Here is a 26,234-nt window from a genome sequence, read left to right on the forward strand (position 1 = left end):
TCGTTAACCAAGGACTACCTGTATTGCTATTGCTGTTTATCTGCAGTTTTTTTTGGGGGGGGGCTATTTATTGTTTTCTATGACAGAAGCATTATGATGCCTTTATTTAAAATGTGACTTCCTGTTACATATTTAGATAAAGTAAATCATGTGAGTATTTGCTTCTAAAGGGCAACTGAACGTTACAAAAGTGTGATTAGCCTCTATCCAGGCTTTGTTACATTAGCTTGAATTTTTGGTTAAACTATTGGTTTTGAGGCCGACCTTTCTTGTCTAACAGTATTTAAGATGAACAGCAGTTTCAGTTTTTTTGACATGCTAACCTATACTTAATCTTAAGTGGACGTGGAAACTTCCATTTTTCTTTCTGCTTTGCCTAACAAGGTGGAACCTTTAAATGTAGGGAGATTCTAGGTTCATTTCCAGTGTAACTAACCTCAGATATAATGTTTGCCAAGTTCTTTCAGTTAATTTTTAATCCACTTTCACTTGTGGTGCAGTAAAGAAAGCAATAAACTAACCTGGTGCTGGAAAGTGTTGATGAGAAGCTTTTTGAAGCTTCTTTCTGTAAAGTGGGGAAGGAAAACCTGTTTGTTGATTGCCTCTTTGCTTAAACTTCATACCACACTACCTTATATGCAACTCCCACAAACCTATCCACTAAATGGGGCAGATTTTTTTGATAGCATATTGGAAAGTGTAGCACAGATAGATTCCCTCCCCATTCAACTGACATAAACCACTGCCAGATTAAAAAACTTTCCAGCAGCAGAGGCTCACCCAAAATAATGCATGTTCAAGCAAGCATGTAAAAATATAAAACATTAATTGTAAGGCTATTTCTGAAGCATCATCATCTTTCCCCGCTTCCTCATATTAGTTTGAAAAATGGTTATCCTAAAATAGCTTTAATGCTAAAAGGCAGATGGATTATGTATATTAATATTGGTCTTAGTATTCTAAATTGTCATTTCCAATTCCTTGGACATGCTCTTAACATACATAGATGAGTTAAGTTTAAAGGGTTGTGTATACTCTCTCACCTTACATACATAAATGTAAGGTTGGTACTTATGTAAATCCATTTATGTACTGTCTTTTCCATCATAACATTTAAATATGTAAAGAACCATTGCTTCTTTGCCATATAAAAATGAAATATGACACGGAATATTTCAAGAGATGTAAAGTATAAAGTGAAAAACAGATTTAAAATAAATGATCTATAAAGTATACAGCTTTCATGTATTCTAGTTGAAGGAGTTGTAAAGGTTAATAACTGGGTTGCAACATCTATTGTAGGAAAATACTTTTTTTTAGCTTAGTCAGTGTTAGCTTCCATTTAAGGAAGAATGTCTGTTAGGACCAGTGGTATTTACTAACTGTGCCTGTGAAAACATTCCTTTTCACCCTCAGATGCTGGTTCAGCTGTCTGTTTTCTAAGGGAAATTATTACAGGGTATTTACTTGAAAAATTTAAGCACACATTTTAATATTCTGGACAATACTATTTGATTGCACTAACTATGGAATTTGCTGCAATGCTGTTGTAGTTTTGATTATTGTTCTTGTAGTGATGGCTCTAAAACTGATTTGCATTAACCATGCTTTTTTTGCAGATGTGTGGGTGGTACAAAGTAATATTGAACCAGACTCAATAGTTGAATTCATATTATTTTGTCTGCAGTATATTGAAACAGAAGTGAGTTAACCTTTGAAATTCAGCAGTGTTATAGTAGAGAGTAGGTAGCATCACCTGACCAACCTTGTCTGGGCTCGGAAAGTAAGCTGGGCTAGGCCTAGTTAGTGCTTCGATGAGAAACCTACTGGGAATAACAAAGCTGTAAGCTGGACTGGAAAGTGGGGGGAAAACGTTCTGGAAAAAATCAATAGAAAACCACTTCAGTGCTGCTGCTAAAAAAACCTGTATGTTTGTGTCCATGAAGACAGCAGATATTGAAGTTGTCTTACCTTTTTATATACAGCCAGCAAAGTAGATGATAACCTTTTAGTAAGATATATTAAGCCTAAAGCTTTTTTATCTTGGAGATCAGCCAGATATACTTCATGTAAGATACACAGGAAAGGAAAATGAAAAGTAACTGGTTCAAAAGCAATAGTAGGAAATTTGGTTCTGTATGCTTTTTGGTATCATAATTTTCCTAATGTTTTCCATTAGATGTCATCAGTTTGATTCAAACCGGAAATGTAGTACTAGAATGTTTATTACAGCCCAGAAACCCAGCATGAAGCCAGAAATATAATACGATACTGTTTTGCATAACTTTGGCTACTTAGTGTTGTTTGGAGAAACTGCAGAAGAAAAATCTATACATATGGATTAAAAACAAGTCTGATCAATTCAATCTTTTCATAATTCTTTAATAGAAACAAAAATTCATGGGAGTAGTTATTAGTATTAGTTCTTAGCTAAAGTAAACAACTTGAAATGCGATTGGACACATTTGAGAAGGGAAAAGTTTGCTGATCGAAACCAGTTTAGGCATGAGTTTAGCATGGGAATCAGCACTGTAACTGCAACAATCCTAGATGAATCTGAGTTTTTAATATCAGTTTTAAAAAATATTCAAAAATGATTGAAATCTTGAAAGATATATGTTCTTTCATGAGATCCTGTAAAGCTTCAGTTACATTTTTTCCTTTAATGTTTATTTCTTATAGCATCTGTGATACTGTGCAGTGGAGCCTATTTCCAGAAAAGGCTTCTGACAGCTAGTTTTAGTCTCCTTCAAGTAAGCTGTCATATATGCTTCTGTTTGCTGATATGGAAACAAAGTGCAGCACTTAAAGATACCATAGAAATTAAGGAAAAAAAGCTGTCCCTATTACACCCAACCTTCTCTTTCTGTATTATTTCCTGCCTATCATAATGAAGAATATATAATTTTTTTGTTGTATCTTATTTGTTTTTTAAGAAAAGCAAAGCAACTTGTGCTTTTAAAATACCTACAAGTAAGGAGAATTTTTGTATGCTCATATTCATAATTTCTTCATGCTTTGAAATCTGGCTTTTATCTTAGATACTTAATTCTCATCCTCAGATGTTTAATTCTCATCCTTTCTTCAAAGAGATTGGAGTAACATACATAGAACTTAACCATAGTCTGGTATAGTTGTGGCTTAGAGTGATGTATGACTCGTTACTGTAATCTGTAAATCATCATTTACATTCTGTCTAGATGAATCAATTATGATTTCAACGAGAAATTGTGATGTAACATATCCTGGCTTAGAATGATAATGTGAACTTGGCATTAGATTGCCACAAAAATATGTCACTGTGACTTTTCAAGCATATTATCAAATGGCCTTGAAAGATCTTATTCATTTATTTAAAGATTTATATGGCAGCTCACAACTGCAGTGGTATACAATAAAAACAGTATGATAAACACCACAGAAACAGCTAAAACCCATAACAACAAAACACATGTTGAGGGAACCCCACCATATGTCATACCTCACAGGACAAGCACATCAACATTCTGGTCCCAATGCCCAAGGTCACAAATCAGCTCACAAAATAAAGGCATTGCATGGGTATACATATGGAGGTGCACCCATAACTGCCCGTGCCACTACATTCTAGATCAACTGGAACTTCCAGATGGTCTTTGGCAGCACTGTAATAGTCCAGCCAAGAGAGGACTAAGGCATGAAGGACTGTGAGTATTGACTCCTGGACCAGGAATGAGCACGATTGGCACACTAGATGGAACTATGCAAAAGACTTGCTGGCCACAGCTGCCACATGCTCTTCAGTGAAGAGCCTCAAATCCAAGAGGAGTCCAGATAACTAATGGACTCAGTTGGGTCCCAGAGCGAATGTGGGGTTTTCCATAAGGATCTGGAGGACAGTTTGGATGAGGCTTTGGCTGCAGTCTGGAATGGACATGTGGCAGAAGCCTTGGACCACATTTTTCCCTGTGCACTGATTTGGAGCACAGGGAACATATGCAAATACAGGTAGTCCTCGCTTAGTGACCACAGTTGGGCCTGGCAAGTCCATCACTAGGTGATGTGGTTGCTAAGCGAAACTTCACATGATCGCAATGGGCTTATGATGCCACTTCCCATTTGGTCATTAAGCGAGTCACCATGGGTCATTAAGTGTGACAGCACATGACCGCGAATTGCAATTTTCCTGCTAGCTTCTCCATTGACTCTGCTTGTTGGGAACCAATTGTGAAGCATGCAAATGGCAATCATGTGACCACGGGATGCCGCAACAGTTGTAAACACCCATTGGTTTTGAAGCACCCAAATGTCAATCATGTGACTGCAAGGATGCTGTGATGGTCGTAAGTGCAAGGACTAGTCATAAAGTTACTTTTCCAGCACCATCGTAATTTCGAACAGTTGCTAAACAGGACAGTCGTTAAGTGAGGTCTACTTGTATGAATATTTGTATTTAAAGTGTATTGTTCCTTCTCTAATATAAGACAGCTAAATGATCACCCAGAATTGACTAGGTCGGTGATAGTCTCTTTCCCTGTGATTCACATATTTCTAATTTAAAATTTGTGCTTTATGTAGTATCAGAAGCCAAAGCCAAATGTTACTTGCTTAATGCTCAAGATATTAGCTAATTTCAGAAGTCTTGATATTTAATGAAGGTGGCCACCTTCTTTCTTTTCTATAACACATGATGTAATTACCCTTGTGCCTATAATGTTTATATACAATTTTATTAAAAGCTTTAAAAACAAGGTAAAAACTAATACAAACAGATACGGAGGAAGGAAGAAAAAAGAAAAAGGAAATCAAAGAGCTAAAAGTGCAAGAAAGAAAAAGTAAAAAAATAGAAAAGAAATAAAAAATACATTTTTGTTTATATATAATTGTATTAAATTTTTTGAAAACATAGGTAAAAACTAATACAAACTAATATAGAGTAAGGAAGAAAAAAGAAAATCAAAGAGCTAAAAGTGCAGGAAAGAAAAAGTAAAAGAACAGTGGAAAAGAAAAAAGATACAATAAAAGAAAAATTGAAAAAAAAGATACAATAAAAGAAAAATAGAAAGAAAAAAGATACAAAGCCTCATGCCTATAATGGGGGTTGCCCAAAGTGATGGCATGCATTCCCAATCCCTCAGTACTATCACTCTCTGTTCTTAAACAGAGTTTGTTTGACTTTCTTATTGGCGTTTTAAGACCATCAACAACATAATATTCTTTTTAGTTAGAGAACAATAGCATGGGTAGTCCAATAGGTCTGTTATTCTACCTCTCTGGGGCAGAAGATGACTGAATGTATCATTTTGAAGAAATTAGCATTGGTAAAGAAATGAAAAGAAAGTAAATATGTGTGAGAAATGAATAAGGAAATATTGTGAGTCTGTTAGCATTTTCAAAGTAAAACAGCTACTGAGGAATGAAGTTCAGGAATGTTCAAATCAGGAAATGTCTAATTACTACTTGAAGGGTTGCAGAATTTTCAAGCAATTTCTTCCTGGGGTACATTGTGCTGTCATTTTTCAGTTTGCTTATGGCAAACTATCTCATAAGATAAAATAACTGCAGGAAGTAACTTGTGAAAGGAATGCTATTCCTCATGAAAGGATTTTGTTAATCAAAAAAGCAAGCTAGTCTCTGTGACTAAGAACTTTTCTAGTGTTAATTAGAGTGGGTGACTTACAAAAAGAGAGAAAACATTGCTATCTTAGTTGAGTAGACAATTAGTAATAACATACATAGAGAATTGAATAAGAATATGAATACATGTATTTTTATTAATATAATTTTGATGCTAAATATTGTCAGGTTTTTTTACTTGTGAGTATCAGTGTGTAGTGTAGTTTTTATTGTTCCATATATTTTAATAACTGTTGTATTTAGCTCAGATGTGTAACAGTGTTGATATTGAATAAAATGATGTTACATTTTGTTTATTCAGATTCCATGAAATTTAATAGCATTTTAATAATACAAAGTCAAAGGATGATAATTCTGATACTAATAATTCAAAGAACGTTATTATATTCTGTTATTAAAGAAGCAGTATAAAAAAATTAAAGAATTCAAAGTGAATTTAAATCCTAAATAACTACGTAGCATTATTTTGTTTCTCAAATCTTGTATGCTTCAAAGCACACAAAAATAACAGAATCCTGAAATACCATGCTTTGGTTCGCATGAAACAGCCACTTTTCTTATGAGGTTAATAAGGGTTACCAACGTTCATCACTGTCCTCCTTTTTTAACCCATCAGAGGTGGTAAACAATTCTGTTTCCACTGTTAAATTAACGACTGTTTCTTGTGATGTTCAATCTGAGAAAACTGTGATTTAAGCTATGTACAACTATTCTAACAAGTTCTCCAATCACAGATTCCCCATCTCTGGAAATATTGGTAAACCAAGCAGCAAATCATCTACATTAGGTAATGCTTATGGCTTACAAAGGTTAAGTCATGCCAATTCTTCTTTTCCCCTTCACTATATAACAGCACATCACTTGGAGATCTGTTGCTTATAGGTGTTGTGTATCAAGTCAACTCTGGGTGGCCCTCAGCACCAACTCAAGACAATTTTTAAAATGTACATTGCTTACATAGCTGTAGGTTATTGAGAGAAATTACAAGAGAAATTACAAGAGAAATTACAAGAATTATGATTGCAGACATTTTTAAAAGTTACATATGGGAGTTTTAATTAAAAGGTGCTGTAATGTCTTTAAATGACAAGCCACTTTAAGAAAATTTCAGATAATGTTGCACTTGAAAGGTCAAACATAAGTGTGTGATATGGAAGTGTTTTCCATTTCATCTGTCTTGGCTGAAATGTTGATTGACAGCTGAAGTTACCAATGATTATTCTTCTTTGTCTTTGTCACTTTATCTGTTGTGTCCTTGGCAGCAGGGAATAAGGAGCAAGTAATGTCCTGCAGATCTGCAAGCAAGCAGTCCTTAAAGACCTTTGCTATTGCAGAGTGGAGTAAGATTTCTTAAAAGAAAAGAAAAACCTTTCCTTTAACTGCTAGATATTGTTTTAAAACCAGATAGGTAAATTTCAGTGCTCTTTTAATGTATTTTTAACATCTGTTATAACTTTGTTGGTGCAACATTATGTAAAAACAATTAAAATTATGCTGGTGCTTTTCATACATGTTGGATAAAAATGTGTGCACACTGCTGGGAAAATGATGAGAGTTGTAGTTAACATATGTAAAGGTCATCAGCTTGGGAAAGACTGCATTAGATCTCTACCATTCTTTTCATAAATCTTCACAACCCAGCCAGAATACCAATATGGAGACTTAATTTTTAGTTTGAGCTTTTAGTTTTTCCTCTGAACTTTTTGTTTGGATTCATGTTATGATTGCAGACATTTTTAAAAGTTAAATATGGGAGTTTTAATTAAAAGGCGCTGTAATGTCTTTAAAACTTATCCTATGAACTTTTTATACATTAAGTCTAGATCACAGATCTATCAATCCCATGTGTAATATTACTTTTTTATCTTTGAAATGTTATAGCAGGTATTTGGCGATCTTTAGACCAATACATTCATCATATACATCTTAATGTGGGGAAGCAATGTCTGTTATACCAAAGGTTTACTGTATAGTAGTTAAGATTTAATGTGCAAGTTGGAAAACATTGATTTGTTTTATTTTAGAGCTTGGATGAATATGATGATGATGAAGCAGGACAAAAAGAACGTAAAAGAGAAGATGCAATCACACAACAAAATACAATACAAAATGAATCTGCTGTTGTGGATCCAAATGCCTCATACATATTACAGGTGAGATGTTGAAACACAGATTTGCAAATACCTTTTATTCTTGTTTTGACATATTTTAATGCCACTGCTACACTGGTCTGGTATTATTGCTTGACATGGAATAATACGATACAAAAATAATACTATAACATGTATTTATTTTGTCCTCATAACTTTGGCTATTGCCTCTGCTTTCTGGATTAATTTATAGCAGCTCTGTGTCTGTGGAAGCATGAAGAACTTTTTGTGTACTACGATAATGGATAAGATAAAATGGCACAGCACTCTGATAGAGGATGAATCTGGAGTATCAAATACCACTTTTTGAGTATGTTATGTCCAGTAAGCACATTTTTTAAGGATTAGGTCACAGATGATCATCATCTTTCCAGTGGCTAACCTGGCTAAAACATTAAGGTCTGGAGAAATTTCCAATAAGCCAAGAGAGATGTTAGGGCTGAAATATAACTTGGGGTAGAGATAGTGCACAGTTGTCTGACTTGTATCTACTTTCTGGTGGAATTGACACAAAACATCAGCAAATTTTATTGTGGTACACGATTTAAGTAATATATTTATTAGTGCAGTTAGTGAATATTCTGATCATGTTACTTAAATTCAAGTGATTTAGAATTTACATCAATAAAAATCAGAGTTAACGGTTGTATCCCAGAACAGTGACCTTACTAGAGCACTCCCTTATTGCTGGCATCCAATATTTAGCATTTGCATTGGAGATCTCAGGGTTTCTATCTGTTAAGAAATAGTTTGACCAAGTCCATGTCCAATGAAAATGGGCTTCTCCTGTTGCAATTAAATATTCAGCCAAACTAGTTTCCTCCCTCCCTCGTTTAATATTTTTAACTTGTTTAGATATTTCATATTAACTCTTCCCTTGGAAGAGTTTTGGAATGAGTTCTCTCTGACAGGTTTAGTTAATTAACTAGTATCTTTTTTTTTCTTTTCATAAAGAACGAGATACTATAGGAAAACAACTTCTAAAATTGATAGCCCTCGAATAAATGTGGACAAAAAAAAAGATATATAATTCATTTTATTTATCATGAGCAATGGTTTGTATTTGCCATATTTATTCAATAAACCATTACATTTATGAAATGTTTATTTAGCCATCCTTTTGGGCTAAAAATCTTACTAAGGCAGCTTCCAACAAAGAATTCTGTTCATAATTACTCAGAAGTAGCGATGACTTTGTTTAGAACGTATTTCCTGTACCTTCAGAAATAAGCCATTGGGTTCAAGGGACTTAGTTCCATGTAAATGCAATCTGCTACTTTCTTAATATCAAGAACTAGATCTTCGATGAATGTTTCACATTGAAAACTGGAGTTTTACAATTCAAACAGGAATGGTTGTTCTAAGAAAAAAAAAACCCTTGTCTTGGTCATTTTACTCATTGCAAGAGCTAAAATATTTCATGGGGTTTTTATTTCAATAATAATAAAATTCCAAATTTTGCTGCATTTTTCTGGTTTCCAGAATTCAGTTCCTACCACTGAACTATCAGTTTAATTTTAATTACTCCACATTTATCTTACATCAAAATATTGTTAAACTGTAAAGACAAAACAAAACATGGCTCATTATGTATCATATTTCATATAATAGCGTGTGTGTGTCTGTGTATACTCAGAAGCCATTACATGTTGCTAATAATAAAACGTTCAATAAAAATATTGTACCAGCAATGTAAAAGCCAGGGTGAAAATCTCAAGTGACTATTTAATTGTGTGGGAATGCTGAGATACTTGATGAGTTCCCATCAGTAGGCAGAACTGAAAGCCTGTCTGACATTTGTTTCCCAAAACCTTTGTTGTACAGGATTCTGCTTAATAAAATGCCAGGGAGGAAAATCTATTCCTTGCTTTTTTCTCTACTTCTGTTTTGTTCTGTTATTACAAGGAGTCAAAGGAAGAGTTGCTGAAGAGTGAAGAGTATTAGAACAACACTGATAGTGTGAATTATATGTGGGTTTAATTTCAGATTTCATAATGCTTGTACTTAATTATATCTTAATGCTGTGCAGTATAGCAAAATCAAAATTAGGATATGGCAGGGGTGTTCCATTTTTCATTTCCAGGAAGAGAGGTTACCAGTTGTGAGGTGGTGACATACTATCTAAAACCGGTCTGTAATTATTTGTAGCAGGCAGTATAGTGATCTCCTCTAGTTATCTCCTCTAGTCCTTGAAGCTGTGCCTCTGGCCATGCTGGCAGTGGAATGATGATTGGAGTTGAAATTAAACATATTTGGAAGGTTGCCTATGAGCAATGCTACATGATATATTTAAGTGCCATATCTCTTGTTCTTTTAATTTCTTTTATTTAACTTTGTCCTCCACTTTTGAGTGTTTTCATAAGCTGCTTTGAGCGCAGCGCAAGGCAAAACGGGGATATAAATGAACAACAGGAAGTTACATTTTCTCCCTTCTGCCTTAATAAAACATTATTTCTCAATAACATCCATTTTGAAGCTGCTGTTCTAGAGCTAAGCCTCAGAATGGTTTATGCTCATTGCTCTCTATATTTCCAGCATGTGAACTCCTCTGTCTATGGATAAAGAATCATAGATACACTTCTCTGAAGTATCTCAGAGTTTTCATTGGGCTCCATGATCCAAATAAAATGTACTGGAGCTTTAGAGTGGCAAACATAAAAACCTTCATGATTGTGAGACAGCATCTCACTGTAAATGGTCTTTGCTGAAAAAAAGAGATCTTTATATTGACTGAAGAATGGGATTTTGAGACATATCAGATACACATCTGTAATTGTTCTGAGTTACAAACCAGCAATTGTAAATATTAAATTGGATAATTGTGTTTTTTTAATATATTTCAACAGGACACATCTAGGACAATTGCAAACAGATACAAAAGGTAAGGAATTGCTTAGTAGATTACTGATCAGTGAAGTATATAACCCTACTTGCTGTATCTCTATAGAAAGCAAACACTCAAATTTGGTACTAAAATTCTTTGTTTAGTAGTACATGTCATTTGAACTTTACAAAACCTAGAATTGCAAGTTAAGACTGATGCCTTCACATACTGTTTCTCAACTAGTTGTATGTACACCACTGGTAAGACCCAAAAATAGATTTAGTGGAACATAGGATTCCATGTCTAGTTACAAGCCTGAACATTTTTGTTTCCTCTGTGCACTTATTTGAACAGTTTCAGAAATTGTATCCTTTGACAGATTTCTCATCTCAGCCTTGAATATAATTAGCTTTTTGTTTACTGTTATTAGTTTATTGAGTTAATAGACCTGGGGTGGGGTGGGGGACAGCCAGATGTAACAGTGGTGTCATTCAAAATACTCTGGCACATGAAGTAATACAGAAATGTATTAAGTAACAGTACAGTGTGAGGCTTTACTTTTTCAAATGTAAAGAGAAAGTGATGGCAATGAGGCCTGACCTCTTTCTCTTATCTTCCTCTTCTACTATTTTTTGGTACTTAATGCCCAAGAAACCATGACAGTGAAAATAAGCCTTCTTAAGCAGATGATTTTGGGGAATGAGGCAGAAGAAAAGGTACATCGTTATACAATAACAGTATTATCTTCCTAAGCTGAGCCTATAATATCTGTAAGAAGTGTGACATTCAGCAGATGTTAAAAAAAATAGTTTAATTACATTAACCATGAGAGAAGTCTTTTGCAAGATGAGCCTTCCTCTTGTTTCATTCCACTTTATTCTCAGAAAACCCTGCATTCTCCCTTTCTAGCTCTAGAAAGTTGAAGATCTTGTACCATTCTCTGAAGTAGATCATATCATTGTCCATCAAAATGAACCTCAGTTTTAGACTTGAACTGGATCAACTTCACAGCACTCTAAAGGAAGTGGATTATCTATTCAGTCAGGGTTAAGGTCTGATTTTGGGACAGATGGCTTTGTCAGTCTCCTGGATGATCTGTGTCATGACCTGGATGGGGGAAGTGTGGCCTTCCAGTATTACTAGATCTTTCAGTGGCTTTTGATACCATTAACCGTGATATCCTTTTTTTAAATAGTAATTTTATTAAAGATTATAATTACAACATTAAAAACTAATACAAACTGAAAAAATAAAAGAATAAAAAGAAAGAGTAGAAGGTGCAGAAAAGGGGAAAAAAGAAAAGAGAAATAGAAAAGAGAAGAAAAAAGAATATAGTAAATAAAATATATAAAGAAGTTACTTGCCACCTTCATCACAAATATAAACAATTTTAGTAACTTATCACTTTCTCTTAAAATACAATAAATGAACTTTTCTTCCCATATCCCATCTCTTATCTATAAACAAATCCATAAAGCCTCATCATTTGTCCTGATGTCATCAACAGTCCATTAAAGGTCACCAGAAATAACATATCTATTTTAACCCTGATCAAATAAATCAACTTTATATTCCTTCCCTTTACTTCTAATAAACAAATCTTTAGTCCCTTCAAATAATGTCATAGAACTTTATTTTTTTTCATTTTTTCTTGGTCTCTTCTCACAAAATTCTTCAAAACTTTAACAAGCCTCTTTTGTAAATCCAATATAGGAAAATTATCCAGGTCACTCTCGTGATTTCTTGTTTGTATATCCCTTTTAATTATTAAGATATCAGCTAGTTTCTTTTGTATGTCCAGTGTAGCATCTTTTTCCATGTCAGTCTCCATCTTGTTAGGTAGAACTTCTTTCTCTTCTATAACATCTTTTAGACACAGTCTATCTATAGAGGCAGACACTATTAAAATTAACTTCTGGGTCCATTATTCAAAAATGCCCTTTAGTATGTCCAATGTTAGACTATTTTGCTTCATTCTGTAATTGTAAATTGAGTTTAAGTGTTCTTCTCCTTTAATTGTAATCTCTAGTTCCCTCTAGTGTCCAATTTTTAAAATCTCACCTTATTTTTTTAAATTCAAAACAAAAGCATTTTCCCATCGGAAGGATTCTTTATAATTAATTCCAAAATGTTATTTTAAATTTATCTGGACCCTTAGTCTGTTCGTAACTTTCTGAAGTCAAAGTTAAATCACCCTTTTGCTGTTTATTAAAAAAAAAAAGTTCTTGGACTTGTAGTTAAAACTTACTTTCACTAAGGATTGAAGGGAAACTAACCCAGTGCTGTCAAATTTATCAGTACAAAGATTCCTAACAGTTGAAAAGCAGTTAACAAGCAATTTTTGAAAGTGATTAGAAAAAGAAGTATGTGACCTTAGTGTCCTTTCAGAGGCGCTGACTGAAGTTTGAGCAAGATGGTTATTCCTTTGTCTCCCAGAGCTCTAAACCCACCAGAGATGTGGTCTCCTTGTGAGGAGCAGCTGTTGCCTGGAGCACTTGTGGGTGATCTCATGTCCTTTCCTTGTCCAGAGAGGAATTATCAAGGAGCTGGTCTTCAGCCTGCCATTTCTTCCCCAGAAGTCCGACCATGGTATCATTTTGGATTGCCTGTGAGGACTGGGGAAAAGAGATGTTGTTTTACAATGGTACCATATCTATCCTAGTGGGTGGCTTCAATATGTTTTGGTGGGGCAGGAGAGATCAGCCCAGTGCCCCTGATTTGTGGTATCCACAGGGGTCAGTCCTGTCTCTCCTGCTTTATAACATCTATATAAAGCAGCTGGGAATGGTTATCTGACAGCTCAGAGTGGAATATCATCAAAATGCTGATGACACCTAATTGTACCTGTACCTGTTGCCATGTAGAAGATGCTGTTGCTACCTGTTCCTGGTTCCTGGATGGGAGAGAGCAGACTGAAGTTGAATCATGATATGTCAGAGTTGCTGTTGATATTTTGGGTTCCTCTGTCACCACCAATGTTACTCCTTGATGGACAGGTACTACCCATCAGGGAGCTGATTCATGACTTATGAGTGCTTCTGGACTCAGATCCTACTGGATCAGCAGGTGGAAGTTGTAGTAAGAGAGGCCTATGCCCAGGTTTGGCTGGTGTATCAGTTGCAGCCATATCTGGTAACGGAGGATCTGGCTTTAGTCATCCCATGTCCTTTTCACCATCTGGTCAGACTACTGTAATGCACTCTATTTGGAGCTGCTCTTAAAGAGTATTTGGAAACTACAGTTAGTCCAAAATATAGCAGCCTGCATCCTTTTGGGCTCCTGGCACTGGGAGCATATTACACCATTTTTTTGGATCCTGCATTGGTTGCTGATTGGTTTCTAGATCCAATTTAATGTGCTGGTGTTGACACATAAAGACCTTTATGGTTTGGCACCTGGATACCTTCAAGACTGCCTATTCCACTCAGTATCAGCCCTACCAATTTGATTTACCAGTGACAAACTGCTGCAAATCCTGAACTTTTGGGAGGTTTGGGGGGGCTGAGGCAAGGTGCTATTGCTTTTGTGTAGCAGCACTGAAGTTGTGGAATAGTGTTCCCAAAGAGATCAGACTGGTTCCCTCTTTGTTGGGTCTTTTGGAAGTTCTTGAAGACCGAACTCTTTCAGAGAGCTTTCCCCTGATGTAACTGCTGCCATCTCTCTTATTACTGATCAGTACCTTATATTGTATGGTTTTTATTATTGTATTGTTTTAGTAGTTTTATTCTTACCATGGATGTTTAGTTGATGCCTTTTATTTCCTTTCTGCATTTTGCTATTTTATGGGTTCTTTCTGTAAATTTGGGATTAGTTGTGTTTTTATTTTGGGGAATTGGTATTATAGATATTTATGTAATTACCTGATTGATTAAAAATAGTATAATAATTGTAAGAAAGAACACACATTGTCTGACATTTCCAATAGTGATAAACCACTGACTTCAGAGGACTGTAACAATCTCATATCATCTATCTGTGTATTTCCTAAATTAATTCTGTATGATGTGAAATATATATTTTATCATTTCACAAATTGTACAAAAAGCAGCTTTTTAAACTATCTTGGGAATTTCAGTACAGAGTGAAAGATGTCCATTTTATAGCTAAGTTTACAAAATAAAATTATTCCCTTGGCAAACTTAACAGTTTAAACTGGTTAGCAATTTCCAAACTGTTAATTAACTATACTCTAAATGTTAGGATCAATTTTACTGTTTATCAACAGTAATAATAAACCTAATTATTCAAGAGCAAAATTCGTATTTTAATGTTGTTTTCTGTTCCTTCATCAGGAAAAATACTCTTATTTCTATGACTTTCCAGGGGATTAGTCATGGTCCTCTTGCAGCAAAAATCTTGTGGTAGCACCTTAAAGTCCAAAAAAATGACAGTCTACTAAAGCGAAATGAATGGAGTACAACTTGTCACAGACTACATTACAGCTGTGATTGGAATGGCATAGTTAGAATAGAAATAATGATATCACAGTACAATTACATTCAGAAGATACAAAGAATGCTAATTATCTTAATAATGCTAGCCATTTCAAAAAGAAGTGTCATAATGTTATATAAACATTAAATCTCAGGGTTCTCGTGCTGCCTCTGTAAAAATCCAAAACTTGTTCCCAGGATGTAACTTTGAATGGGACAGAACGGAGTAATTATTATAGACTTGTTTGAAAAATAATCATATAACTAATTTTAATTAAAATGAAATGAAATTTACTTTTCCATGGTGTTCCATTTCACTACTTTTTGGAATATGACATGTAGCATGACATTCACAACACACATGCACATGCACATACTGACAAAATTGCATGCCCCTGATGTATTAAGCACTTTAGTTCTCTGATCCATGGGAAATACAGCTGAATTGCTATATTCTTAAATACAGAGTCCTGAGTGTGGTTGTAGGTAGCAAACCAAACTGTGTCTTTTTTTTTTTTTTTTTTAGAAAAGGGAAATTACACATCTTGAAAATCAAACTTTTGTTAAGGAAGTTTTTTAAATACAAAACTATTGTGTTTGTAGTCAGTGTTTGATTTTTATTTTGCAGTATACTCTGAACAATTTGCAGTTGGCCTGGTAAATGAAATAGGTTTGCATTTTCCTGTAAAAAATATATAAAACATCAAAGGATTGCACTTTTCTTATTTATATTTGATTTTTTTTTTGCCTATAAATGGGTAGGTCTATATTTCCTTCTGTGTTTTTGAATATGCTTTCCTTTTTTCTGGCCAAATAAAGGACTTATGTAAAAGGACAGTCAAACAGATGTTGATCTTACAATTTATTAATTATGAATCAACATAAAACTTAAGAATCCAGTCTTTAAAAAACTGAAAACCCACTTATAAAACATTTATTTAGTTTTGCTAGATAATTCAGGTGCTTATTGCCTCTTCCAGGTTTTATGCAAAACACAAGCCAATAGAAGTGATTCAGGAATGTTACTCTGCAGCAAAAGTATGATTACTTATGGGGAGAACTGCAAAAAGATACTTGCTTTGTATATGGAAACTTCAGTCATGTAAAATGCATAAAACAACTGAATGGACCTTTTACAAAGTATGAATTCAACAAGCTTTAGAAAGTTGAATTACAAACTTTTATGTTTAGTGTTGCAACAGACACATCCTGTTTGTAGATAATTTTTTTAAGTCCAGAACAAGGAGTGCCAAATATGGTAATAGTATCAAGCTACAGAATTCCTTAGAGTTCTGTCATCATGCTTCAAAACAGCCTTCTCTAATCATTCACCCTCACAGATGTATTGACTTCAGTTTCCTTTATTTTAGCCAAGATAGTCATATTGGCTGAGGATGATAAATGTTGTAGTCCATCTTAACGAGTTCCAAGTAAGGCTGCTTTGAGAGAATCTTGTTTACCCTGCAACTCATGGCTTGCTACATCCACAAAGTAGTTCACTGTATTATTTTAGACACTGTCTTTAGGGTTTTTTTCATTATAAAATAGACTCCGTGGAATACCTTTTTAGCTTGGACATAATGATATCTGGGTATCCTTGCATAAAAATTGCAAAAAATAAGAAAACATCACAATACAATTCACTTGAAACCAAAACCATCTACATTTTACAGTACTTCAGTGACAGGTGTAAGGCTGGCAGCTGAGTCATAGTGTAAAAATTGCCCCACTGCTAGTGCAAGCATAGTGTGGCACACAAAATTAAAAAAAAAATGATTCCTCCCCCCCCCCAGGTCACACAATCTCTGATAGAACCTCTAGTGACTTCTCATGGAAACCTTAGGGTTCTGCAGAACCCCATTTGAAAAAGACTGCCTTAAGAAACCTCTACAGTGGAAATACAGTAGCACTCCCCTTCCCTTCCCTTCCCTTCCCTTCCGAAACCATATTAACTTCTTCCCCAACTCCCAAATTTACACAATATGGCAGATAAAAGTATGCATTCCATAGTTTACATAGCCTTATTGTAAACACTGCAAATAAGATTGTACTTTTGTTTGCTAGATACATTCTCCCCTAGCATTGTGGCTTTCTTTGAAAAGGCAGAAATGGTTTAGTGGAAGGTAGGCCTTAGCCTAGCAATTCATAGACTTCAGTCTAGTGCACAGTAAGGGGAACCATGATACTTGTAGAATGGCACAATTGGTGAGGACAGCACCATGTGGCAATCAGAAGCAGGCTGCAGGTGAGTACAGCAGCCAGTTTGTGTTGTCATTTGTACTAATTAGAGCTATTATATCTGGGCTGCAAAAATCCAAAGGCCAAGTAGATAGCAGCAGATTCTGCTACAGTATGTGTAAGCTTCACCCACAAATGGTTGCCAGTAATAATTGATGTTAGGAGTTTGCTTTCTTTGTTTTACTGAATATATTTTTATTAGTCAATGACTGAAATAAAGTTTCTGTCTGTCTGACTGCGAACTTGAAAAAATTTCCAGGAAATCAATGGCAAACCATAATGTTACCAAGAGCACTGCTTGGATGCATCTATGAAGTCATGAGGAGTCAAGTTTAACTCAAGGAGACTTTACCTTAATATAAGCTTTATCTCTGCTTCAGAATGTGAAAACAATGATTATTGCGTTCAGAAAAATGATTATTTACTGATATTTTATTCTTTTATCCATTACTTTTCTTTTTTCTTTCCCTCTTCTGTAGTTATTCATTCTGTTCCCCTCATGTTTTAATTATAAAATTAGTGTGAAAAAGAGAGAAAGAAATAGAAAAAATGATTGTAGGAGTTAGTAATCACTTTTCCCACATCATAAAGGCCCTAAAAATAAGTTTGTTTTTTTTTAAGTCAGGATATTCCAATGGATTGTGTGTTGAACCTGAAGTCCATATTCAGACCGTAGCTCCTCAGTCTACATGTACTCTGTATCTTGAATTAAATTAATGCAAACAAAAATAAAAGAATCAGGTGTACGCTATGTATCAAATGTAGCATGTCCTTCCTAAGTGTAGCAATTGACAATGACATAGGCAATTTTCTACATAAATTGTTGAGTATTTGGAAGACTGAAATATTTTATGGCCTGTTTGGAGTCATTAATGCTTATCTGTAAAGTAGATCTAATGTGGAATTGCCTCATGGGCATGCTACAATAAAAAAGATGGGCAGTCTTTCCAAATCACTTGCTGCAAGTAAATTATTTGCATAATTTAGTGTAGATACTGGCACTACTAAAACAGGGAATATGGAAATAATTTTGATAATTCTATTATGTATCAAATATGTTAAATTACAAGTTGTATTTTTACGCAGCACAATGCCAGACGATGAAGTTTCTAATCGATGTTCACGTACGGACAGGACAGGATACAGCAGATACAACAGGGATGCAAATTCTTCTGGAAACTTTGTATCAACTATTTCTTTGGAAAAGAAGATAGAAGATCTTGAGAAGGTAAATATTATTACTTAATAAATATGAAAGCTGCAATGTTTACTGTTTTCATTGTTTTTAAATGAAGTATTTCAAATTTTGTTTTTTGAAGGATCTAGCAAAGGAGCGACAAGAAAACCTGAGGCTTGTGAGGATAGCCCAAGACAAAGAAGAGTTGATTGGGAAATTGAAGGAGGAAATTGATTTATTAAATAGGGTAAGTGCTTCTTCAATCCACCTGTGTTTTCTAAGATTTCTGGACAAGTTGCACATTGTGGATAATCCAGCACATTGTTCACTTTTGTGGATAATCCAGCACATTGAAGCTCATTTATTTGTTCACTATTTTATTCATTCTTCTTTCCTTGTAATTTTTTCTCTTTAGAAGAGAAGAGATTTGGGCAACAGAATGTTGGCTTGCAAGGTAGTGAGATCTTACCTAGCTTGAATAGAGTACATGAGCATGCTTGGAATAAAACTGGGCTTTGGCTGTGCTTGTACTACACTGGTCAAAATATGCCAAAAAAATACCTGGTTCAGTTCTTAGCTGGGAATCCTGCATGTGGCAGAAATACAACTAAGACTGGTGCCCTAATCTACTCCTCTATTTTTCTAAAAAGCATTATGGGAAAGCCTCAGTTGACTAAAGGCGTGATGGGTGGCAGATGTCCATATTTATGGACACATCTGGAGTTGACCATTGCACATGGAAGATTGCTACTTGGATTGTAAAGGGTGTAAATGGTGAAAGAGTATGAATTAATGAATAAAATGAAAGAAAGGAAAATATATATGTTGTTTACGTGTGAAGGTAAGGAAAGGGGAAGGCTGTAATAGTTCTGACAGAAGATCCTGTGGAGTTGAGTTGATGAATATATGTAAGGAATGCAAGTTTAATTATGAATGAAAGGCCTGAAATATATGTTGGAAAGTATGTCAGCTAGACTTTTGTGGATGCATATGAAAGTAGGAATGCATATGAAGGTGGTAGTTAAAGGCATTAGGGATAACAGGAGGTGATCGGCAACAGTGCAGAATGATAATGGAAAAAGTACAGCAGGCTCATCAGAGATGGGCAGAGTAGCAGCTGCCACATGCAACAGTGGGGCAGCTAGAAGAGTGAATAGTGATCAGGTGAGAGTAGTTAATTATTCACCATCTGTAATTTTTTTTGTGTGAATATAGAGTTAAAGTTGTTTCTGAAAGCTGTAAGAATGGTATGTGATGGAAGCAAAGCATTTATGGAATAAATAGAATGCATTATGAATGGTTCAATATTCATTGAGGGAGTTTTTTGTAGTATTTGTCCTGATGATTACAAGGTCCACTTGTGTTTGCACTGTGTTCACCTAGCTCTTACAGCAAAGCTATCAATACATGATTCAGCAAGGGATTTTGTTTATCAGCTGAATGGTCACAAACAATGATTAGGACTGAGAGACAGTGACAGGCCCAAGGGAAGACTAGAATCTGCTCCTAGTCCAGCTCCTTCACTACTGTACCATGCTGGCTCTCTTTCAACATTGAGGGAGTAAGGTAAAAGTATGTGTTGTCTACTTGGTTTATATGTATAAGTAATTATTTTGGTGATATTAGAGATGGTTGCAAGGGGATATGAGAGTGTATATACTTTTATATGCAGATGATATTGAGTTGTTGACTTAGGACCTGAATAATTTACACCAAAAATTAGTTTGTATAATGCAATGGAAGAGCATGGCTCTGAAAAATAATGTATCAAGACAAAGATAGTTCTGTTTGACAAGAGAACGGAGTGAATAATTGCAAATTACAGTAAGTAGTGAACAATTAGAGCAAGTATTTTGGTAAAATGTTTAGCAAAGATGGGGAAATGGGTAGAGAAATTCTAAGATAGGAAAATGCTGGTAGAAAGGTAGTTGGGTTTTAATGGTCTGTTGGGAGTAAAGAATGTTTGTTGAAATAAGTGAACACGGCTGTATAAAAGAGCGTGCTTCTGCCCATTTTGTCATGTGAAATTGTGAGTTGGATATATTAGGAAAAACATTAAGTTGAATTCAGTGGGAGTGGATTACTTAATGGTTTGCAAGAATATAAAGTTATGGAGAAAGTATTCTTGGTGTAAAACAGATGTAGATGCAGTTCCTTTTTGAATGTCTTAATTTCCTTTGCTTACTACTTCTTACTTAATTTCTGCATTTTGCATAAGGTTGCTTATGCCAAAGAGGAGTAGTTTTATGGGGGGTGTGTGTGTATAAATTAATAAACAATTACTGGTTTATTATTAGGCATATTTCTAATATTAGAAATATTAAATAAAAATAGCCAGTTGGAGTGGGATTCTGACGAATATTCTTGAGAAATGCAGATGGGTTCTCCTAATCAGTATGGAGTAGCTGCACTAGGTACCCAGTGTTTTCTTATTTGAGTTTTATTGTATGCTACATGGCATTGCTTCTTAAATGCAGCTTGTGATTTAGGAAAGGAATTTCAATTCAGTGGGAAACAAATCCTACACATGATTAGCTGATTTGCTTCCTTTTGATTTGTTTGAATATTTAAATTGTAGGCAGGGGTTGTGGTTGGACCTAGTCCAAATAACTCATACTTTTAGTCATTTTGGAATGTTACTTATACTAGATAAACATTCCAAAATGTGTTTATATAAAATCTTTTGAGTAAATTTTAAATGTTTCTGTCTCTGCTTTAAGACAATAGTTTTGAATTGTATTTGTGCGACCCACCTGGAAGACAAAAGTAACATTGAATTGTAGCTGGTTATTTTTCATTTAATTTGATATGTGAAATTCCTAGATATGGTGCATACTTTTTCCCCGACATTAAATAGAAATAGTGGTGGACTTCAAAATTGTGTCCTGACAATGCTGCTTTGTTTTTCAAATATGAAGTGTTCATTTTGCTTAAATAAAACAATATTATGCTGACAAGTTCTATGTTGCTCAACAAAAAGTAATGCTGTTGAACATGTATTTCTCAGATGAGTTCCCACACCCTGTTTTGACAAGATTTTTTAATTTGTCCTGGTGCCTAAAATTTCTGCTGCAAAAAGCAAATACCAGGGATAACAACTTCAAGAGGCAATGTATTAAGAATTTAAATAGTTGCCATCTTAACCAACAGCTGCTAACAAAACACATGCATAAAATAAAGCCATAAAATGATGCAATAAAGCCATAAAATGATGCAAATAATCAAGGCTCCACAAAACTGTCTTGCAGCCCAGAACAAAACATATGTTCTGGGATCCACTAACATCCTGGTGCCAGTGCCTGATGAAAAAGCTAGGTCTTCAAGACCTTCCAGAAGGCCCATGGTGTCAAGACTAGCACAGAATGATCAGTCTGTGCAAGTGATTGATGACAACATCCTCAACTTCAGTTCATGTAACCACTGCCTCAAAGAAAAAAGCAGATCTTGTGTGTAACCCCCCAGTAGGTCAGACCATTTGTACCCTGGATCAGGTCCACAGTTGCCATGATGGCCAAGATCTCCTGAGCTGCGTCCAATTCCAGGCTGAGAGAAGGCAGAACTGTAACTCAACCAAAACATCAAGCAGCACAAGTAGGAAAGCAGTTGTGCAGCACGAAGGTTGGTACACTAGCAACAATCCCATCTGATTTGCAAGTCCTACATCTGGTTATCTCCAGAGCTGCATCCCTGGAAGCCATCAGAATTCCTTGGATGACAACAGCCACATCCCTGCTCCTGCCATGGAGAAGCAGCTGATTCCATACCCCAAACACAGGTGTGCACATTTCCAAAATGAAAACCCCCACTCCACACCCAACCAGGTTTCAATAATGTATACCAGATCAGTCCTCTCGTAATGGATGATGTAGACCTTATTACAAACCAATCTTGCATTAAGTAGATAGAGGCTGGGGCCATCAGAGCTCTGAAGACCTGACCTTGGCACAGGGACTGGAACACAACATTCGTATCAAGCACCGAGGCTGCCTTCCCAAAAGCTACCTTGTCCCTTCTGCTGCTGTGTCTCCTCAGCCCTATCACCAGTGAGATGTCACTGCCTGCCCTTTCACATGATTTCCCCTGGCCTTTGCCCTCCTTCCCCCAGGTCAAAGGCTCCATCATATACTAGAGAGCACATTCCTTCACAATAGCCAACCAATCCAGCACCCTCTTCCAAGACATTCCAAAGCAAAGATCACCAGTCCAATCCCATTTGCCACTCAATCCTTTGGAGGAAACAGTGTACTAGAACCAAGGTTGCCACAAGCTCCAGTCCCTCTAAGTCCTATATCTACAGCGAAGAGCAAAGAAGATGGCCAAAATAGCCCTGTATCTCATGGCCAGTCACATGACAGCTGCAGGTTGCAGGTCTGTTCTCTCACCACTGACCTGCTCCCACTTCTGCTGCCATCCAATATCTAGGTGTCCAAACCTTCTGGCCCACTGAGAGTGGATATACACAGGTCACTGTCATCATCCAAGCTAGTAGCTGAAATGGAGTGGGTGCCATCTATTGCTGTGAGCACCAAGATGGAGGGTACAGCCAGAGCCAAGCGATTCTTAGGCATAAATACTTGTATAAATACTTTACTTGTGAGTAAAGAATGTGACATTTCATAGGCTTTTCGATTGTACAGGCTTTTAATCTCATCTTCCGTGCCTGAAGAGTTCCCTTATCTTCCTGACTTATATAGTAATATTCTATTTTTCTATCCTTTATGTGCTTGCTCATAATTTTTTATGCAGGACTTACTCTATAATAAAATGAAAAACAGATTGAGAAGTATTTTAACTTATCATTTGTCTGGCTCAGATGGAGGAAAAGAAATGAAAAGATCTTTGGTAGACATATTTTGAAAAGTACAAAGCAGTTTATAGCATAAAATCAAAAATAGAATCCAAGAAAATAATAAACAGAACTAACTGTTGTGGCTCAGAGAAATATTTCTCAGAGAAGTACAATATAATAGTAATATATGTATATGTATGTGTGTGTGTGTGTGTGTATATATATACAAAATCATTCACAACTAATGTCCTATTGGGTAATATGTAAATACATTCAAGAGAGTGTACACTGCTGCTGCCTGCAAATATTGCTACTGATTTAACTATTTTTCTTATTATGGCACGTTTGCTTCTTTCAAATTCTGCTCCTTATGTTGAATGAGCCCTAGAGTTCTCTTTGAAAACAGCATCTGAAACCTTTAAGGTTTTGTTATACATTGCAGTTTTAAACTAAATCAGCCTTCCTGTTCTTATTACGTACTTCCAAGTAGAAAGTTTCCCCACTGGTGCTGTGAGAAGCTTTCATCCTTGATGGCAAATAACAGGTATTTTCTTTCATGCATGAAGTTATTTTTTACTTCGGTACTTAGATGGGCACATGCTATGTAATGTATTACTACAGTCAGAAGAAATATTTTTTAAACATTTGTTTGGCCCAGTATAATTTATGACTAGGATTATTTTCTATATTTCAACATAAACATATATATGGAGAGATACTGTGGTTGTGTTTAGATATGTGTTGAATTTTGTGATGTATAGTACATACTCATTTATTAATGTAATTTCACACTGTATGTTATGTATTCATTTATTGATTACTGTAATTTCTCTTCCATCTCACTGTGACCCCAACTCTGAGACTGGGGCAGTATATTGTATTTCTGGCTTGAATATATTAGGTAATTGCTTTTAGATAATTAAACTGCAGAAGGTGGCAGGAGGTACATGGCCTTTGCTAATCCTGGCAGCAGTTTTGATCCTGATTAGTTCTCAGATGGGTAGGCCATATGGAACTTCATGGACTTTCAGCTAGACAGGGTGGTCAAAATAGCATCTCAGAAGAAGACATTGGCATACCATTTGAGAGCTATTATGGTCACTTGGAAGATTGATGCAGCTTAGAAAATAGGTAGGTAGAGGATGTAATCAGCAGGACAAACACTCAGTTAAGGGGGCTTATTTATTTGCCTTTTTGTTTGCTAAATTTTAAATTATTGTTGATATATAAAAAACATTCATATCAGAGTAAAATATTTGTTACAGAATGTAAATGATAAATTTACAAAGTAATTCCCACCCCAGATTTGTTAGCCACCTCAGTCTGTAGTTGACCATTTTTTGCTTTTATAGAATACAATGTATATCTTGTATTGTAGAATGTATTATTAACTAAATGTTTAAAAATAACCTTTATTAATTAATAGTAACGTATCTTGCTTTGTTCTCTCTCAAAGGATCTAGATGATATAGAAGATGAAAATGAGCAATTAAAGCAGGAAAATAAGACACTGTTAAAAGTTGTTGGACAGCTGACAAAGTAGAAGATAGAAGCTGCCAAAGTAGAAGATGGAAGCCTCGGTGAGGAAGGAAATATGAAAACTACTGATACAAATTTTTAAGAGTCAAGATTAGGATATTTCCTTTGTGGCAATATGTCAAAACAGCTGTCTTTATATTTATTATTAAGGGGCAGGGAGAAATGATGAATGTTTTACATAATGCTGTTACTTCTAAACTCATTCCCTTGAATTTCCCAGAGTGATTCAAATAATGCTCATTAACATGCAGTATGTCTTTCTATGTATATGACCCAGTTACACTTTTTAAAAAAATCCTGATGTCCAAGTTCACATTTGGTCTATATGGAGATTACTTGTAGGGGAGGGGCTTTTCCCCTCTCTGTGAATAGAAGAAATAGGAATCAAATTTGTTTACACAGGGTTAAAGTTAAGTATTTTGGGAGATATTTGTTCTTTGTTTGAACAGCTGTAAAGTGCAGGTGCATTACTAATATAAAACATTTTACAGAGGGTTACTTACTCTGCAAAAATCTTGTATGTTGTGATTTTATTTTATACTTTATCTGAAATACTGACAGTAATAGATAGTATTTTTCCTGTATAGATGCTGTTTGACAAAAATGTTTTATAAATCATAAATAAATCACCAATAATTATCACGATTAATAAATAGTTTTTAGAAAAATGCCTATGCTGCATACTATCACACAGAGCTTATGTTTCCACAGGAAAAAGAATTCAGAGGGTGCAATATTTTGCAATTTATAAATTCTGTGAACTACTTCAAACATTACAGTCATGGTTTCTGGAATAAGGAGAGTCTTTCTTGTTTTATGTATAAGTTGCAGTTTTCTGAACTAGATACAGTGGGAAATGGTTTCATAAACCATATAATCTTTGCATTAGGGGTGGGGGGTGGGAAAATAATAGTGTTTGTTCTTGGCCAAATGAGTATGGACTGAAACTGTTTATCTGAACCATGTCTATATGAATGGACCTGCATTCAAGATACATACATCAGCTTAGCATCAAAATAACTCAAGTATGATGCGTTCAGTTTGCAACAATGCGAGCATTTATATAAAACTGATCTACCAAGAGCTTATGTGATTCATAATGGTTTTTGAATTGTGATAAAAGTTTTATTTGATATAGTTTACAAAGGAAGGTTATGATTGTTCACCCCTCTAAAAGTATTATAGAGAACACCTAGAATAACACTAATGCTTGTTAAAATAAAGTATGTTGCATGTTCTGTTGTACTCTAGTGTCAGTTGTCTGTGTCACTGTTTCGTAGCAACTGTGTATTCTGTATAAGTTGTTAGAAAACTTCAAAGTTCCATTTTGGAACATAACTTTTAGTAAGGTAAAGGTAAAGGTTTCCCTTGACATTAAGTCCAGTTGTGTCCGACTCTAGGGGGCTGTGCTCATCTCCGTTTCAAAGCCGAAGAGCCGGCATTTGTCCGTAGACACTTCCGTAGTCAT

At 35.2% G+C, this 26,234-nt stretch overlaps 1 protein-coding gene across 2 annotated transcripts in view; it reads left to right on the forward strand.

Moving 5' to 3' along the window:
- Positions 1-26,011, forward strand: part of PAWR (pro-apoptotic WT1 regulator) — a 49,560-nt gene extending 23,549 nt beyond the window's left edge. For both annotated transcript variants that reach the window (XM_063309005.1, XM_063309006.1), the window contains 5 exons: positions 7,641-7,769; positions 10,613-10,647; positions 18,348-18,489; positions 18,581-18,685; positions 24,684-26,011. In XM_063309005.1, coding sequence (XP_063165075.1) covers positions 7,641-7,769; positions 10,613-10,647; positions 18,348-18,489; positions 18,581-18,685; positions 24,684-24,770 — 498 coding nt within the window. In that variant the 3' untranslated portion in view covers positions 24,771-26,011. The remainder of the gene's footprint in view (positions 1-7,640; positions 7,770-10,612; positions 10,648-18,347; positions 18,490-18,580; positions 18,686-24,683) is intronic.
- Positions 26,012-26,234: the final 223 nt, after the last annotated feature.

Source organism: Candoia aspera, chromosome 7 (assembly GCF_035149785.1).
Source record: "Candoia aspera isolate rCanAsp1 chromosome 7, rCanAsp1.hap2, whole genome shotgun sequence".
Lineage (NCBI taxonomy): Eukaryota > Metazoa > Chordata > Lepidosauria > Squamata > Boidae > Candoia > Candoia aspera.